The sequence below is a fragment of the Amphiprion ocellaris genome, chromosome 20 (genome assembly GCF_022539595.1).
Source record: "Amphiprion ocellaris isolate individual 3 ecotype Okinawa chromosome 20, ASM2253959v1, whole genome shotgun sequence".
Classification (NCBI taxonomy): Eukaryota; Metazoa; Chordata; class Actinopteri; family Pomacentridae; genus Amphiprion; species Amphiprion ocellaris.
This window is the reverse complement of record NC_072785.1, coordinates 31,943,319-31,961,275: the sequence shown is the minus strand read 5'-3', so window position 1 is coordinate 31,961,275 and position 17,957 is coordinate 31,943,319. Positions and strand designations below refer to the sequence as shown.

At 39.7% G+C, this 17,957-nt stretch overlaps 1 protein-coding gene across 1 annotated transcript in view; it reads left to right on the top strand.

Moving 5' to 3' along the window:
• LOC111581399 (EH domain-containing protein 4-like) overlaps positions 1-17,348 on the top strand; it is a 36,351-nt gene extending 19,003 nt beyond the window's left edge. The window contains exons 3-6 of the mRNA XM_055005656.1: positions 769-866; positions 16,611-16,777; positions 16,878-17,011; positions 17,126-17,348. Of these exons, the coding sequence (XP_054861631.1) occupies positions 769-866; positions 16,611-16,777; positions 16,878-17,011; positions 17,126-17,333 (607 nt within the window). The 3' untranslated portion in view covers positions 17,334-17,348. The remainder of the gene's footprint in view (positions 1-768; positions 867-16,610; positions 16,778-16,877; positions 17,012-17,125) is intronic.
• The last annotated feature ends 609 nt before the right edge of the window (positions 17,349-17,957 follow it).

Sequence of the window (17,957 nt, the reverse complement as noted above, 5' to 3'; positions counted from 1 at the left end):
CAGAATTATTAATAAAATTGTCCACAACTGAAGGATTGTCCAGAATTACTCAAAAATGGTCTAAAATGACTTAAGAACTGTTCAAAAGGACCCTAAAACACCACAAAAATAGGAGAATATTCCACAAAAAGACACATCTCCACTGAAAGGGTAAGAATTACCTCCTCAGAACATCTGGTTCTTCATCTCCAGTAACTTTATCAATGATCAGAGTTCTACCTTCATACTGGGAATATTTACAGAGTTCCAGGTCCTTGAAGGTCCAGATTTATCACTTTTTAATGGACTTTTTCCAACCTTTCTGAGCCTCAGAACTTCATCAGTCCAGCAGATAGAACCATGACATTTAGAAGGAGAAACGCATCTGAGTTCTGCTAAAAACCGACCCCAGATCAGTTTAAATCCATCCAGGTGTCACAGTGTGAACACTAACTCGGGTTTCTGTTCATTTTCTCTCTAACCAACTGTGATCATCAGTATTATGAGGTGTATCCTAGTGTGAACAGTTTAATGTCTATGACATAGAATCATAGAAACAATCATTGGTTGCCTGGACGTGTTTCTGGTTCCTGATAATTCACCAGAGAAAACTTTAAAGAATGCATTCTGGGTAAACTTTAAGGCTCATATGTTGGTAGGTGGTTGGTCAGAACTATTCTAGATGATGGAAGAAGAAACCAGGATCATCTAGAGATAGGGTTACTACTGGTTATAGCTCTAATATAGTTCTAGAAAGTCTAACACAGATCCGGACTTGTATCTCCTCAGGTTCATCTGCTCCCAGATGCCCAATCAGGTCCTTCAGAGCATCAGCATCATCGACACTCCTGGAATCCTGTCTGGAGAGAAGCAGCGGATCAGCAGAGGTGAGAAAGCAGCAGCTGTTGTTGCATAACGGTCCTTGAGATTCTTTCACTTCCTCGTATTGTATGAAGTCGGAGAGCAGCCGACCTCCAGAGTCCCAGAACTTTAACCCTCTGAACTCCAGCAGGAACATTTAAGCTCAGCGGGGTCCATTTAAAGTCCTGCAGCTCTGGAACCAGAACATCGTGAAGGATAGAGAACTCAGGAATTAGAATTAAAGCTGGTTCAAGACAACAATATTGGTTCAAAATGACAGTTTTTCAGTTGTTTTGGAAATTTTTAGTCCAATTTTGAGTCTGTTTCTCCATGCTGGATGGATCTTCAACTACCTGCTCCTCTGTTCGCTGTTTCTGAGCCATGCTGACTTTATTTGTTCATCCAGTAGTTTTCCTCTCTAGTCTAAAATTGTCCATAAAATTACCAAAACTGACTCAAGAATTATCCAGAATATCTTGAAAACTGTCCAAAAGTACTTGAAATTTGTCCAGAATTATGTAAAATTTGTGTAAAATTAAATTTTTTTAGTGACTTTGGACGATTTTTTTTTGTTATTTTTTGAATCTCGTTTGAAGTCTCAGGTAAAAGAAAGGAAAGTTGGTTGCAGAGTAAAACATTTCCTAAAAACCGTCCAGATTTTCATGAAACATCTCAGCCTGCTTTTTATTAAACATCCGATGAATCCTTCACGTTCTGCTGTGGCTTCAGGATAAACTCATGACGGTAAAACATTGAGAAACTCTTCGTCTGTTTCCTCTGATGAATCACGGCTGCTGATGTGAAACTACTCCGAGTGGAAATGCAGAAGTGAAACCAGAAACCGACAGAATGGTTTTCAGGAGGTTTGATCCTCGACAACAAACAGCTGCAGACCAATGCTCGCTTTTCTGCTCCTCCTATAAATAAAAAAACAAAACAGTGTTGGCAGAAGGGAACTAAAGATGAAACTAACGATCGTGGAGAACAAAATATTCAGTATTTCCTGAAAAATGAGACGTAATTATGCATCAAAACAGAAATTCTGTCAGAACTTCTTCTGCAATTCAGTGAAAATGTGATTCATGAAACTCAAGACAAAAACAAAAACATTTTTAGATTCTCAAAACACAAAAACACAATAAATACACCACCTAAATACTATTAAAAAATCACAGAGGAGGCTTTATTCAGGGGTCAAACATTGTGTTTATTGGTAATAAAACAGATTGATAACCAATATCTGTAATCAATATTTACATATACTGCAGCAAAAAGCTAAATCTTGGTGTCAAAATTTAGAAAAGCAACAGAAACCTTTGTTAAATTTTTATTTATGTTTAGTTTAAATAGAACTTTTATCCTTCACTTCTGATTGGCTGTTACTAATGACATGTAACCAATCAGAGAGAGCTGTGGGCGGGACATTGGGATTCATTTATTTGATCAGGAATCAGTTAAAAAACGAACAATAATCTGAAAAATGTTGAATATTTTCTCAGATAAGTGGTTGTCACTTAATTTTATTACATTATTGATCGAGTTCCAAATTTTAATATTAGGTTTTATTACATTTTTAAGTCAAAATTTAGTGACATTTTCAGTAAATTCTTGTATTCCTGGGTGCTGGGTGGCATACTGGCACCATTAAGGCCAAAAATTGAATTTAGATTTAATGTCACTGTCCAAAAATGTCTAATAAATGTAAAAAAAAAAATGCTGAGAAGTTAGAGAAAAGCTGCTCATATAGCTGCAGAAGTTGCTTTACATCATGATGCTGCCACCACCGTGCTTCACACCATGATGCTGCCACCACCGTGCTTCACATCATGATGCTGCCACCACCGTGCTTCACATCATGATGCTGCCACCACCATGCTTTACATCATGATGCTGCCACCACCGTGCTTCACATTATGATGATGCCACCACCATGCTTTACATCATGATGCTGCCACCACCGTGCTTCACATTATGATGATGCCACCACCGTGCTTTAGTCATGATGCTGCCACCACCGTGCTTCACATCATGATGCTGCCACCACCATGCTTCACATCATGATGCTACCACCACCATGCTTCACATCATGATGCTGCCACCACCGTGCTTCACATCATGATACTGCCACCACCGTGCTTCACATCATGATGCTGCCACCACCATGCTTCACATCATGATGCTGCCACCACCGTGCTTTAATCATGATGCTGCCACCACCATGCTTCACATCATGATGCTGCCACCACCATGCTTCACATCATGATGCTGCCACCACCATGCTTCACATCATGATGCTGCCACCACCATGCTTCACATCATGATGCTGCCACCACCATGCTTCACATCATGATGCTGCCACCACCATGCTTCACATCATGATGCTGCCACCACTGTGCTTCATGCCTTGATGCTGCTACCACCGTGTTTCACCTCATGATGTTGCCACCATTGTGCTTGAATTTCTGTCTGTTTTCATTTTTCCTTTAGTATCAGTAATCCAGTGATAATGCAGATATTCATAAAGTCACATTAAAGCCTTTTTAGAAACAATGTTAATCATGTTTGGTGGAAATAAAACTGCTTGAAAATATCTCTAAAAACCACACATCTGAGAAATATTTGAATAATTTGAGTGCTAGTATCTGTAAGGTTCGGATTCTTGTTTTGGTTTGAGTTTGTGTTTCTGTGCAGTTTAACTCTGTTCCTGATGATTCCCACAGTTTGCTGAAGGTTCTAGGTGTGGAGCCAAACACTCACACTCACATAACTCGGTTGTGGGAAACGGTCCTGTTAGCACTCGTAAACGTCCTGGAGGAGTTCCTCAGGGAACTGTCTGAGGTCCCCTTATGTTCTCAATGTGGGGAGGAAACGTTAAAGATGCCTTCTGCTGCTCTGGGAGCTCTGCTGTGTTCTGAAATGTGTGTTTTTGTGCTGCTGACACCGACAGCGGCCCCAGGGGAACCGAGAGGAACCGAGGGGAACCGAGAGGAACATCCACCTGCAACTCTGCACAAGCTGTTACAAATCTGGCAAATGAAAGTCACCAGAGAGCAGAAGGGATCGTGAGGCTGATAACAGCTGCAGTTTAAATACAGATTTCTGGTGGAGAAAATCAACAACAATCAACCCAGATCCAGTCAAGCAGACACCAACATTATCAATGTGTCAGCACAACCCATCAATAACAGTCTAAACTCAACATTTTATCTACAGCCGTACATTAGAATGGTTATCTTTTTATGTCCAGACATTAATCCTCAGCTGGATTGAGGTCTGGACTCTGACACGACCTCCAGAACTTCTACCTTCTTGTCTTTAAACCATTTCTGAAGCTCTTTGACTGTTTGCTTCGGCTCATCTTCGGCTCACATGAATCCTGCTGCAGAAAACAGTTTCTCCTGCTCCAGTGTCCTTGTTGCCCTCAGAATGAATCATTTTGAATGACAGCATCATCTGGATGGATGGATGATGGATTGATGGATGGATGGATGGATGGTTGATGAATAGATGATGGATGGGTGGATGGATGGATGGATGATGGATGGATGGAGGTAGATGGATGGACGATGGATGGATGGATGGATGGATGGGTGAATGGATGGATGGATGGATGGATGGATGGATGGATGATGGATGGATGGAGGTAGATGGATGGATGATGGATGGAAGGGTGGGTGGGTGGATGGATGGATGGATGGATGGATGGATGGATGATGGATGGATGGAAGTAGATGGATGGATGATCGATGAAGGTAGATGGATGGAGGGATGGATGGATGGATGAAGGTAGATGGATGAATGAATGGATGGCTGGATGATGAATAGATGGATGCTGGATGGATGGAGGGATGGATGGATGGATGTGTGGATGGGTAAGGATGGTTGATGGATGGATGATGGATGGATGGATGGAGGAGATGGATGGATGGTGTAGAAGGAGGGCCTCAGCTACAGGAAGCAGCAGCGGTGGGTTTTTCCCTCCATCTGGAAGCCTTTAGCGGCTCAGCTGAGGTTAAATTTCAGCTGAAGATGTTTTCAGGCCAGCAGTGACTCAACACAAACGCTCACATCAGTTGGTTGAAGTTCAGCTCGCTGACGCTTGAGGCTCGGTGAGATCAGCGCTGCTGCTCAGGAATGCTTCGACCCGTTAGCTCACATTCAGCAGTTTGTTCTGTCCTGGAGTCTGTTGTTAAAACCATGTTGGCCTCGGCTTTGTTTAGAGCCTCGACTGCACACGTGTGTTCAGCTTCATTTCTGTTTTACGACTTAGTTTGAATCGATAACACCTTTTTTTCCTTCTTGGTACAAAATGAATAGAACAGAAATCTATATGAAACATTAATAGTTGCAAAAATGAAAAGTTGTTCTGAAAACTGTGAGCTGCAAAATTAGCATCATTATCATTAGATCAGCTACAACACTGACATCTGTAGTGTTTATACGGCAGACTGTTGACTGCAAGGACACAAAAACACCACAAAGAGATTAGAAAAAGATGCAAAAACACCACAAGGAGACACAAAACTGCACCAAAAAGACATTTAGTGACCACAGAGACGCAAATTCGCCATAAAAATATGCAAAACAACCACAGGGAGATGCAAATTTACCACAGACACAAAATTACCACAAGAATCTTCAAATTTGCCACAAAAAAATCACAAAACAACCCCAGAGACCCAAAACTACACCAAAAAGACATTTAATGAGCATAGACACAACATGACCATAAAAATATGCAAAATGACCATAAAGAGACTCAAAACTACCACAATAGATGCACAAAATGACCACAGAGACACAAAATACCCACAATGAGACTCAAATTTACCATAAAGAGACACAAAATTACCACAGAAATATGCAAATTGGCCACAAAAATTCACAAAACAACCACAAAGAGACTCAAAAGAGATGCAAAATGGTAACAAATACACAAAGAACAACCACATAGATGCACAAAGTGAACACAAAGTGACTCAAATTTACCATGAAGAGGCACAAAATTAGCACAAAAACACACAAAGAAAAAGAGACACGAAACTAGTACAAAAAGGCATTAAGTGACCACTAAGACACATGACCGTGAAAAGATGCAAAATGACCACAAAGAGACGCAAAATTAACCACAATAAATCCACCAAATGACCACAGAGACACCAAACAACCACAAAGAGACTGAAATTTACCACAGAAATATGCAACTTGGCCACAAAAATCCGCAAAACAACCACAAAGAGACACAAACGTGATGAAAATTGGTAACAAATGCACAAAAACCAACCACATTGATGCACAAAATGACCACAAAGAGACACAAAGCTAGTACAAAAACACATTAAGCGACCACAGAGATATGAAACAACCTCAAAGGGATACAAAGTAGCCTCAGAAAGACAGAAAACTGCCACAGAAATATGCAAAATGAACACAAATAGACACAAAACAACCACACAGATGCACAACATTACTACAAATACACACAAAACAACCACATAGGAGCACAAAATGACCACAAAGAGACACAAAACTAGTACAAAAACACATTAAACGACCACAGAGATACAAAACAACCTCCAAGGGACACAAAATAACCGCGAAAGACAGAAAATTGCCACAAAAAAATGCAAAATAAACAATAAGGGACACAAAAGAACCACAAAGATGCACAGAAAGGCCATAAAGATTTTTTAAAAATGCAAAACGACAACAAAAAAACACACACCAGAATATTTGCTTTCAGACAAACTGAATGACCTCCTGGCTGCTCCACAGTTGCGTCTACGACACCAGGCAGGCCTCTATTTAAAGGTTAATGTGGGAGTTGTCGGCCTGCAGCAGGAATGTGTGTGTTGTGTGTGTTTTGTGTTGTTGCACCACAGTTTGAAGCAGCTGCTGTTTGTAGCAGCGTCTCGATGTGCTGACAGTAAAGTGGTTCTTTTTAAACTCTGGATGTTCTCGCTGCTGAGTCGCGTGTGTTTGCAGTACAAGCAGTGGTGTGTCTGTTGTGTGTCTGTTGTGTGTCTGTGTGCAGTGTGTGTGTTGTGGAGCCATTCCAGCTGCATGTTTGGCTGCAGATGTGCAGGGTGGAGCTGCAGACTGATGTGCTGCCAGTGAAGGGTGGAGGCAGCGTTTACTTCCTACTACCGAGTCTGTAGCTGACGTGATGCTGCAGCTGATGCTCATGTTCACTCGTCTAAGATTCAATACTGGAGCTTTAGAAGAGACATGAAGCAAAAAGGAACAACACAAAGACAAACGTCCGACCGACTGGAACCAAACCAGGACAGAATTTAACTTGTAGCTTTTATTCCCAGAACTGCTCACAGTTTTTATGTTTGATTCACTGCAGGAAACAAACCTGTAAAAACGGACCAGCACAGTTTCTCTGCATCCAAATAACTAAAGAGACACAACACGACAGCAAAGAGAAATAAAACCACAACAAAAACACACAAAACAACCACAGAGACACAAAACAGCTGCAAAAATATGCAAGATTACAAGAAATGGACACAAAACGACAGTAAAGATGCATAAAACCACAACAGAGGACACAACTCCCCTACCAAGACACAAAACAACCACAAAAGACACAAGACCTCCACAGAGACCCAAAACCGCCATCCAAGAGATGCTAAATCACCACAAAGACGCACAAAATAACTGCAAAACTTACAAAATGACGACAAAAAGACACAAAACAACTGTAAATATATGCAAAACAACCATAAAAGACAGAACAACCAAAAAGGGACATAAAATGGCGATGAAAAGGCACAAAAAAGCTGCAAAGTATGCAAAATTACCACAAATAAACACAAAACAACAACAAAGAGACATAAAACCACCACAAAGATACAGAATGACAACAAAATGATGCAAAACAACCAAAGAGACACAAAACAACTGCAGAAACATCCAAAATGACCACAAAGAGACACAAAACCGGCATCCAAGAGACAAAAAAATTACCAAAAGATGCACGAAACCATCACAAAAACAGAAAACCTCCACAAAGAGACACAAAACGTCCACAAAGACACATAAAACGTTCAGAAAAAGACACTAAATAACCACAAAAATACATAGAACAACTGCCAAGAGATGCAAAAACCACCAACACATTGAATAAAACATCACATTTTTTGCTCACAACAGTTGAACTTTTTGCTTCAAATTAACTTTACAGTTCTGTTGAGGCACAATTAGTATTGATTTTTGTTGTCATTTCGTCAAAAAATAGAAAAAATCTACAAAATTGCCGACCTCAAAGTCTGAGAGACAAACCTAACGTCTTATTCTGTTTGAGCAAAAGTGCAAAGACTTAAAATTATGATAAACGAGAAAATACTAAATCAGAGAATGTTAAAGTTTCAGGTTATTTTCATGGGTTCAGCTGTAGTTTCAGGGTTCATCCTGAGGGGAACATGAACGTCTGATCCTCTAGTTCTGCTCAGCACAGACCTCCAGTGTCACAGGAAGTAGTATTGTTGGTCTGCAGGCATTTCCCCGTTTGACGGAAATGGAACATGTGAAGTCACCAGAGGTTCTGTAATGGAGCCAGCAGAGAACAATTCCGGCTCATATCGCAGGAATTTCCTCCCGTTAAACTGGAACGAGGCTGGAGCAGCAGCAGAACCTGGATCTGTATCTACCGTCCAGGGACCAACCTGAAGAACCTGAAGAACCTGGATCTGTATCTACTGTCCAGAGTCTCCAGGGACCAACCTGAAGAACCTGAAGAACCTGGATCTGTATCTACCGTCCAGAGTCTCCAGGGACCAACCTGAAGAACCTGGATCAGTATCTACTGTCCAGAGTCTCCAGGGACCAACCTGAAGAACCTGGATCTGTATCTACTGTCCAGAGTCTCCAGGGACCAACCTGAAGAACCTGGATCTGTATCTACTGTCCAGAGTCTCCAGGGACCAACCTGAAGAACCTGAATCTGTATCTACTGTCCAGAGTCTCCAGGGACCAACCTGAAGAACCTGAATCTGTATCTACTGTCCAGAGTCTCCAGGGACCAACCTGAAGAACCTGAATCTGTATCTACTGTCCAGAGTCTCCAGGGACCAACCTGAAGAACCTGAATCTGTATCTACTGTCCAGAGTCTCCAGGGACCAACCTGAGGCGACACCTGAGGCTGAAACCTGAAGCTGCTGGAGGATCATCTCTTATTCATGAGGCTCAAACAGCAAAGAGCTGCAGCGATTCCTCCTCCAGTGGTTATTCTGTCTTTTATTCGTCTGAAGAGGCAAATGTTTGAACTTCTTTAGTTTCTGAGGCTGTTTGGAGGTTTTCCAGAGGATTATTTGGACGTCCTGATGATAAGGAACTATGTTTATTTAGATTAGAAATAAATACATGGACTAGCCTTTAGCATTGCTCTGAGACTAGATGTTCTTGATTCTGATGCGATATTCTACACATTCTACACAAAAAAATCCTCACAACGAGACACACAACAACCACAAAGATATACGAAAGAAACAATGAAAAAGACATAACATGATCACAAAAACAAAGAAAGAGACAGAAAAAACAGAAACCCACACAATATGATCATGAAAAGACACGAAACAACCATGAAGACACATTAAATAACCACAGAGACACAAAACAACCCCAAAAAAACACAAAACAACCACAAAGAGACACAGAACTCTTACAAAAAGACGCAAAACAACCACAAAAAGACACAAAACGACTACAAATAGACACTACAAACCACAAATACACACAAAACGATCACAAAGAGACACAAACCGACCACAAAAGGCACAAAATTCTTACAAAGAGACACAAAACAACCACAGAGACACAAAACAACCACAAATACACACAAAACGACCACAAAGACACAAAACAACCACAAATACACACAAAACGACCACAAAGAGACACAAAACGACCACAAAAAGACACAAAATTCTTACAAAGAGACACAAAACAACCACAAATACACACAAAATTACCACAGACATAAAACGGTATTTCTGGTATGGGTGGAGAAAAATGCTCTGGTGTTCTGTAGCTGAATATGATGAGGTGTGGTCAGACCATTCTACTCTATATGACGATCCTGTGTTCTGTGCTGTAGAATGGTCTGACTGCACCTCATTATCACTCTGGTACAGAGAACAAACCCAGCTAATCCCAGCTTGTTTCAACAGTATTAACTCAGTAGTGATTGTTTTGGTGGAACATTTTCACACTAAGGAAGGCCAATCAGGTTTCAGGAATGGTCCTCCGCTTCCTCCTCTGGTTTCCTTCATGGTATTTGTTTTTCCCATCAGCCGTGTGTGTTTTGTCCACAAACTCTGGGTTGTGTGTCATCCTGCAGCGATGATGTGTTGATGTCGAGCTTCATCTCAGCTGTATTCAGCCTCTAAGTTCACACATTCATTCACAAAAACTGCAGCAGACAGTGAATCTCTGCTGATTCTGGAAGCTGTCGGTCAGATCTGAAGTGTTTGCTGAAGGTGTTTCTGTGTGTTCAGGTGTGTGTTCAGGGTAAATGGTGGGTTTAAGGTGACCTCACAGACCTGAACAAACAGAAGCTTACTGAGGTACGTCAGCAGTGAGTGAAGGTTAAACAGAGAAAGTTTTACAACCTTAAACTCCATCATAAGAGTGGAAACAGTGATTATCAGAGGACACCTGAACACACCTCAGAGGATCCTGAAGTTAAAGTAAAACCTCAGCTTTCATTTACCTCCATAAAACATCTCATGTATGTGCAGAAATATAATGTATGAAAGTTTTTAACCTGTTTTACTAAATCAAAAACACAAACGTTACACATGTTGAAGTGAAATTCAAGTTCAGGCGTCTGTGAAAACGACTCAAAATGACCACAAATACATACAAAATGGTACAAAACAACCACAAATAGATGTAAAATGATGCAAAATAATAACAAATACACACAAAATATCCACAAAGAGCAGCATAATGACAAAACTACAACAAATGCATACAAAATAGCAACAAATACATGCAAAATGGTACAAAACAACAACAAATATACACAAAATGGACACAAAGAGCTGCAAAATGACATAAAACAACAACAAATACACACAAAATTGTGCAAAATGACCACAAAGAGTGACAAAATTAAATAAAACAACATCAAAGAGATGGAAAATGAGCACAAAGAGACCAAAAATGATACAAAATAACAAGTAGACGCAAATTGACCTTAGAGACACAAAATAACATAAAATTATGCTAAATGACCAGAAAAAACAACAACGCAAAATAACACAAACAAAAAGAGGTGCAGAATATACAAAATAACAAGTAGACACAAAATGACCATGAAGAGACGCAAAATTGCACAAATCAACCACAAACAGACACGAAATGACAACAAAGGGATAAAAAAAGACGAAGAGTCACAAAGACACCAAAAATGACACTAAATATCAACAAGTGTGCACAAATTGACTTTAAAAAGAGAACACAAAATGATACTAAATGACCAGAAAAAGACACAAAATGACACAAAACAACAAAAAGAGATGCCGAACATACAAAATAACGACAAATACACACAAATTGACCTCCAGGAGATGTAACATGTCCACAAAGAGACACAAAAATTGCAAAAATGACAATAAAATACAAAATTAGAGAAAATGTCAACAGAGAGACACAAAAATCACACAAAACGATGACAAAAAGACACACAATAATGCAAAACGATGACAAACAGACACAGTAACATCACACAGTACAACACAGATGATGATAATGTGAACAGAGCTGAATCGGTGACGACGTTTCTTTGTGCTGCAGAATTTTCCTCTTTAACGTTCAGAGCTTTTGTGTTTCCAGGTCTGAGCTCAGTGTCGCCCAGTTCTGGAGGAACCACACCCAGACTGCCACAGATCACTTTACACACAGACACACAACTTAAAGGCACAGAGCAACTGGTGCCCTCAACACCAACAGTCGGTTCTAAAGTCTGTTCTAAAGCTGCGTGAGGTGGATGAAGGCTACTGATGAACTCTGGACAAACCCACCTCAGCTACTTTCCTAAACCAAGGTGTTGTGTTTGTGTTTGGAGGGCGTTACACAAAAGATGTGACGTTTTGGTGCTGATATGTTGCTAAGAAACACCTGCTGGAGGTGTTACAGCAGCTCTGAGTCACTGTATCTGAACCACAAATCAACAAAGAGACACAAAACCACCACAAATAGACACAAAACAACTACAAAGAGACACAAAACAACTACAAAGAGACACAAAACGACCACAAAGACACAAAGCAACCACAAATAGACACAAAACAACCACAAAGAGACACAAAACCACCACAAAGAGACACAAAACCACCACAAAGAGACACAAAACAACCACAAAGAGATGCAAAACGACCACAGAGACAAAACACAGACACAAAACCATCACAAATAGACACAAAACAACTACAAAGAGACACAAAACAACCACAAAGAGACACAAAACAACCACAAAGAGACACAAAACAGCTACAGAGAAATACAAAACAACCACAGAGACACAAAACAACCACAAAGAGACACAAAACGACTGCAAATGCAAAACCTCAAATGAGACTGTATAATATTCTTTTTGTCAGATTTGTGCGACCTTGAGGTCTTGGATGTCAGATGAAAACTGAAGCAAAAAATAAACAACAAATAAATGTTCCTGTTGTCAAATATTTTAAAGGTTCGAAATAAAATTTGGCTTCAAATAATTTGCAGCTGCAGTAAAAATCCTCTTACTGAGTCGTAGTTCTGCAGAAATCAGCAGTGATGACCCTCAATCTGTCCACCTGTTAACTATCTACCTGTTAACTGTCCACCTGTTAACTGTCCACCTGATAACTATCTACCTGTTAACTATCTACCTGTTAACTATCCACCTGTTAACTATCTACCTGTTAACTATCTACCTGTTAACTGTCCACCTGTTAACTGTCCACCTGTTAACTATCTACCTGTTAACTATCTACCTGTTAGCTGTCCACCTGTTAACTATCTACCTGTTAACTATCTACCTGTTAACTGTCCACCTGTTAACTGTCCACCTGTTAACTGTCCACCTGTTAACTATCTACCTGTTAACTATCTACCTGTTAGCTGTCCACCTGTTAACTATCTACCTGTTAACTATCTACCTGTTAACTATCTACCTGTTAACTATCCACCTGTTAACTGTCCACCTGTTAACTGTCCACCTGTTAACTGTCCACCTGATAACTATCTACCTGTTAACTATCTACCTGTTACCTATCCACCTGTTAACTATCTACCTGTTAACTGTCCACCTGTTAACTGTCCACCTGTTAACTGTCCACCTGTTAACTATCTACCTGTTAACTATCTACCTGTTAACTATCTACCTGTTAGCTGTCCACCTGTTAACTATCTACCTGTTAACTATCTACCTGTTAACTGTCCACCTGTTAACTGTCCACCTGTTAACTGTCCACCTGTTAACTATCTACCTGTTAACTATCTACCTGTTAACTATCTACCTGTTAGCTGTCCACCTGTTAACTATCTACCTGTTAACTATCTACCTGTTAACTGTCCACCTGTTAACTATCTACCTGTTAACTATCTACCTGTTAACTATCTACCTGTTAACTGTCCACCTGTTAACTGTCCACCTGTTAACTATCTACCTGTTAACTATCCACCTGTTAACTATCTACCTGTTAACTGTCCACCTGTTAACTGTCCACCTGTTAACTGTCCACCTGTTAACTATCTACCTGTTAACTATCTACCTGTTAGCTGTCCACCTGTTAACTATCTACCTGTTAACTATCTACCTGTTAACTATCTACCTGTTAACTGTCCACCTGTTAACTGTCCACCTGTTAACTATCTACCTGTTAACTATCTACCTGTTAACTGTCCACCTGTTAACTATCTACCTGTTAACTATCTACCTGTTAACTGTCCACCTGTTAACTATCTACCTGTTAACTATCTACCTGTTAACTGTCCACCTGTTAACTATCTACCTGTTAACTATCTACCTGTTAACTGTCCACCTGTTAACTATCTACCTGTTAACTGTCCACCTGTTAACTATCTACCTGTTAACTATCCACCTGTTAACTATCTACCTGTTAACTGTCCACCTGTTAACTATCTACCTGTTAACTGCCCACCTGTTAACTATCTACCTGTTAACTATCCACCTGTTAACTATCCACCTGTTAACTGTCCACCTGTTAACTATCTACCTGTTAACTGCCCACCTGTTAACTATCTACCTGTTAACTATCCACCTGTTAACTATCCACCTGTTAACTGTCCACCTGTTAACTATCTACCTGTTAACTATCTACCTGTTAGCTGTCCACATGTTAACTATCTACCTGTTAACTATCTACCTGTTAACTATCTACCTGTTAACTGTCCACCTGTTAACTATCTACCTGTTAACTATCTACCTGTTAACTGTCCACCTGTTAACTATCTACCTGTTAACTGTCCACCTGTTAACTATCTACCTGTTAACTATCTACCTGTTAACTGTCCACCTGTTAACTATCTACCTGTTAACTGTCCACCTGTTAACTATCTACCTGTTAACTATCTACCTGTTAACTGTCCACCTGTTAACTATCTACCTGTTAACTGTCCACCTGTTAACTATCTACCTGTTAACTATCCACCTGTTAACTATCTACCGTTAACTGTCCACCTGTTAACTATCTACCTGTTAACTATCTACCTGTTAACTATCCACCTGTTAACTATCCACCTGTTAACTATCTACCTGTTAACTATCTACCTGTTAACTATCTACCTGTTAACTGTCCACCTGTTAACTATCTACCTGTTAACTATCTACCTGTTAACTGTCCACCTGTTAACTATCTACCTGTTAACTGTCCACCTGTTAACTATCTACCTGTTAACTATCTACCTGTTAACTGTCCACCTGTTAACTATCTACCTGTTAACTGTCCACCTGTTAACTATCTACCTGTTAACTATCCACCTGTTAACTATCTACCGTTAACTGTCCACCTGTTAACTATCTACCTGTTAACTATCTACCTGTTAACTATCCACCTGTTAACTGCCCACCTGTTAACTATCTACCTGTTAACTATCCACCTGTTAACTATCCACCTGTTAACTGTCCACCTGTTAACTATCTACCTGTTAACTATCCACCTGTTAACTGTCCACCTGTTAACTATCTACCTGTTAACTATCTACCTGTTAACTGTCCACCTGTTAACTATCTACCTGTTAACTGTCCACCTGTTAACTATCTACCTGTTAACTATCTACCTGTTAACTGTCCACCTGTTAACTATCTACCTGTTAACTGTCCACCTGTTAACTATCTACCTGTTAACTATCTACCTGTTAACTGTCCACCTGTTAACTATCTACCTGTTAACTGTCCACCTGTTAACTATCTACCTGTTAACTATCCACCTGTTAACTATCTACCGTTAACTGTCCACCTGTTAACTATCTACCTGTTAACTATCTACCTGTTAACTATCCACCTGTTAACTGTCCACCTGTTAACTATCTACCTGTTAACTGCCCACCTGTTAACTATCTACCTGTTAACTATCCACCTGTTAACTATCCACCTGTTAACTGTCCACCTGTTAACTATCTACCTGTTAACTGCCCACCTGTTAACTATCTACCTGTTAACTATCCACCTGTTAACTATCCACCTGTTAACTGTCCACCTGTTAACTATCTACCTGTTAACTATCTACCTGTTAGCTGTCCACATGTTAACTATCTACCTGTTAACTATCTACCTGTTAACTATCTACCTGTTAACTGTCCACCTGTTAACTATCTACCTGTTAACTATCTACCTGTTAACTGTCCACCTGTTAACTATCTACCTGTTAACTGTCCACCTGTTAACTATCTACCTGTTAACTATCTACCTGTTAACTGTCCACCTGTTAACTATCTACCTGTTAACTGTCCACCTGTTAACTATCTACCTGTTAACTATCTACCTGTTAACTGTCCACCTGTTAACTATCTACCTGTTAACTGTCCACCTGTTAACTATCTACCTGTTAACTATCCACCTGTTAACTATCTACCGTTAACTGTCCACCTGTTAACTATCTACCTGTTAACTATCTACCTGTTAACTATCCACCTGTTAACTATCCACCTGTTAACTATCTACCTGTTAACTATCTACCTGTTAACTATCTACCTGTTAACTGTCCACCTGTTAACTATCTACCTGTTAACTATCTACCTGTTAACTGTCCACCTGTTAACTATCTACCTGTTAACTGTCCACCTGTTAACTATCTACCTGTTAACTATCTACCTGTTAACTGTCCACCTGTTAACTATCTACCTGTTAACTGTCCACCTGTTAACTATCTACCTGTTAACTATCCACCTGTTAACTATCTACCGTTAACTGTCCACCTGTTAACTATCTACCTGTTAACTATCTACCTGTTAACTATCCACCTGTTAACTGCCCACCTGTTAACTATCTACCTGTTAACTATCCACCTGTTAACTATCCACCTGTTAACTGTCCACCTGTTAACTATCTACCTGTTAACTATCTACCTGTTAACTATCTACCTGTTAACTGTCCACCTGTTAACTATCTACCTGTTAACTATCTACCTGTTAACTGTCTACCTGTTAACTATCTACCTGTTAACTATCTACCTGTTAACTGTCCACCTGTTAACTATCTACCTGTTAACTGTCCACCTGTTAACTATCTACCTGTCCACCTGTCCAGGTTACGACTTCTCCGAGGTTCTGCGTTGGTTCGGGGAACGGGTGGATCGGATCATTCTGCTGTTCGATGCTCACAAACTGGACATCTCAGACGAGTTCTCTGAAGCCATCAAGGCCTTCAAAGGTCAAGACGACAAGATCCGGGTGGTGCTGAACAAGGCCGACCAGGTGAGTTAGAGCCACCGCTCAGGTACAGCCTGCTCATAAACTCCTCCCCCTCCTCACCTGTGCTCCCTAAACTCCTCCCCCTGCTCACCTGTGCTCCCAGGTGGACACCCAGCAGCTGATGAGGGTGTACGGCGCCCTCATGTGGTCGCTGGGGAAGGTGATCAACACTCCGGAGGTGGTGAGAGTTTACCTGGGCTCCTTCTGGGCCAAACCGCTGCAGAACACCGAGAACAGGTGAGACTCCTTCACTAATTAATTGATTCATTGACTCACTAATTAATTAAGTAATTAATGAATTGACTAATTCATTAATTAACTCATTAATTAAGCCATTTATTCTCCCTCCAGGCGTCTGTTTGAGGCCGAATCTCAGGATCTTTTCCGAGACATCCAGAGTCTTCCGAGGAACGCGGCGCTCCGGAAACTCAACGACCTCATCAAGAGAGCACGACTCGCAAAGGTGAGGTCACATGACACGTCTGGAATTCTGGGAAAATCCTGGAATGTTTGTTTGAAATGGAAATCTGATCCGACTGCAGGGATCAGAGGAAATTAGAGTTCAGTCGGCTGTTGGTTCAGGTTTTTATGGTAGAGAACCGAAACAAGCAGGAAAAAGAACTGAAACTAAACTATTATTATTATTATTATAACACTTTTTTAATGGAAAATATATAAATATTACATTTTAAAGGAAATTCTGACATTTAAACTATAAAAATAAATATTTCTCATTCTTTAATATTTTGGAATAATTTTGTAATATTTAAATAAAGTCAAAATATTTTTAGACTGATTTTATATTGGAGTTGTAATGTTTTGACAAAAATAAATCCACACAGTTCTTAGAATACATTTTAATAATTGAGAATAAATATGTAATAATCTTAGAATAAATTCAGAATAACTTAAAAAATAAAGTTATAATAATTGTATATATGGTTTGTATACATATGTTTATATGTTGTATATAGTATTTATATAAATTCATTATATATTGAGAGTAAATCTGTAACATTTTAAGAATAAATTTGTAAAATATTTTAAGAATTAATTTGTAATGTTTTGGGAGTAAAATGATTATAGTTTTAATATTTTGAGAATAAATTCATTACATTTGAGAATATAGCTGTACTATTTTGTGAATAGTCGTGATAGTTTGAGCATAAATTTGTAATATTTT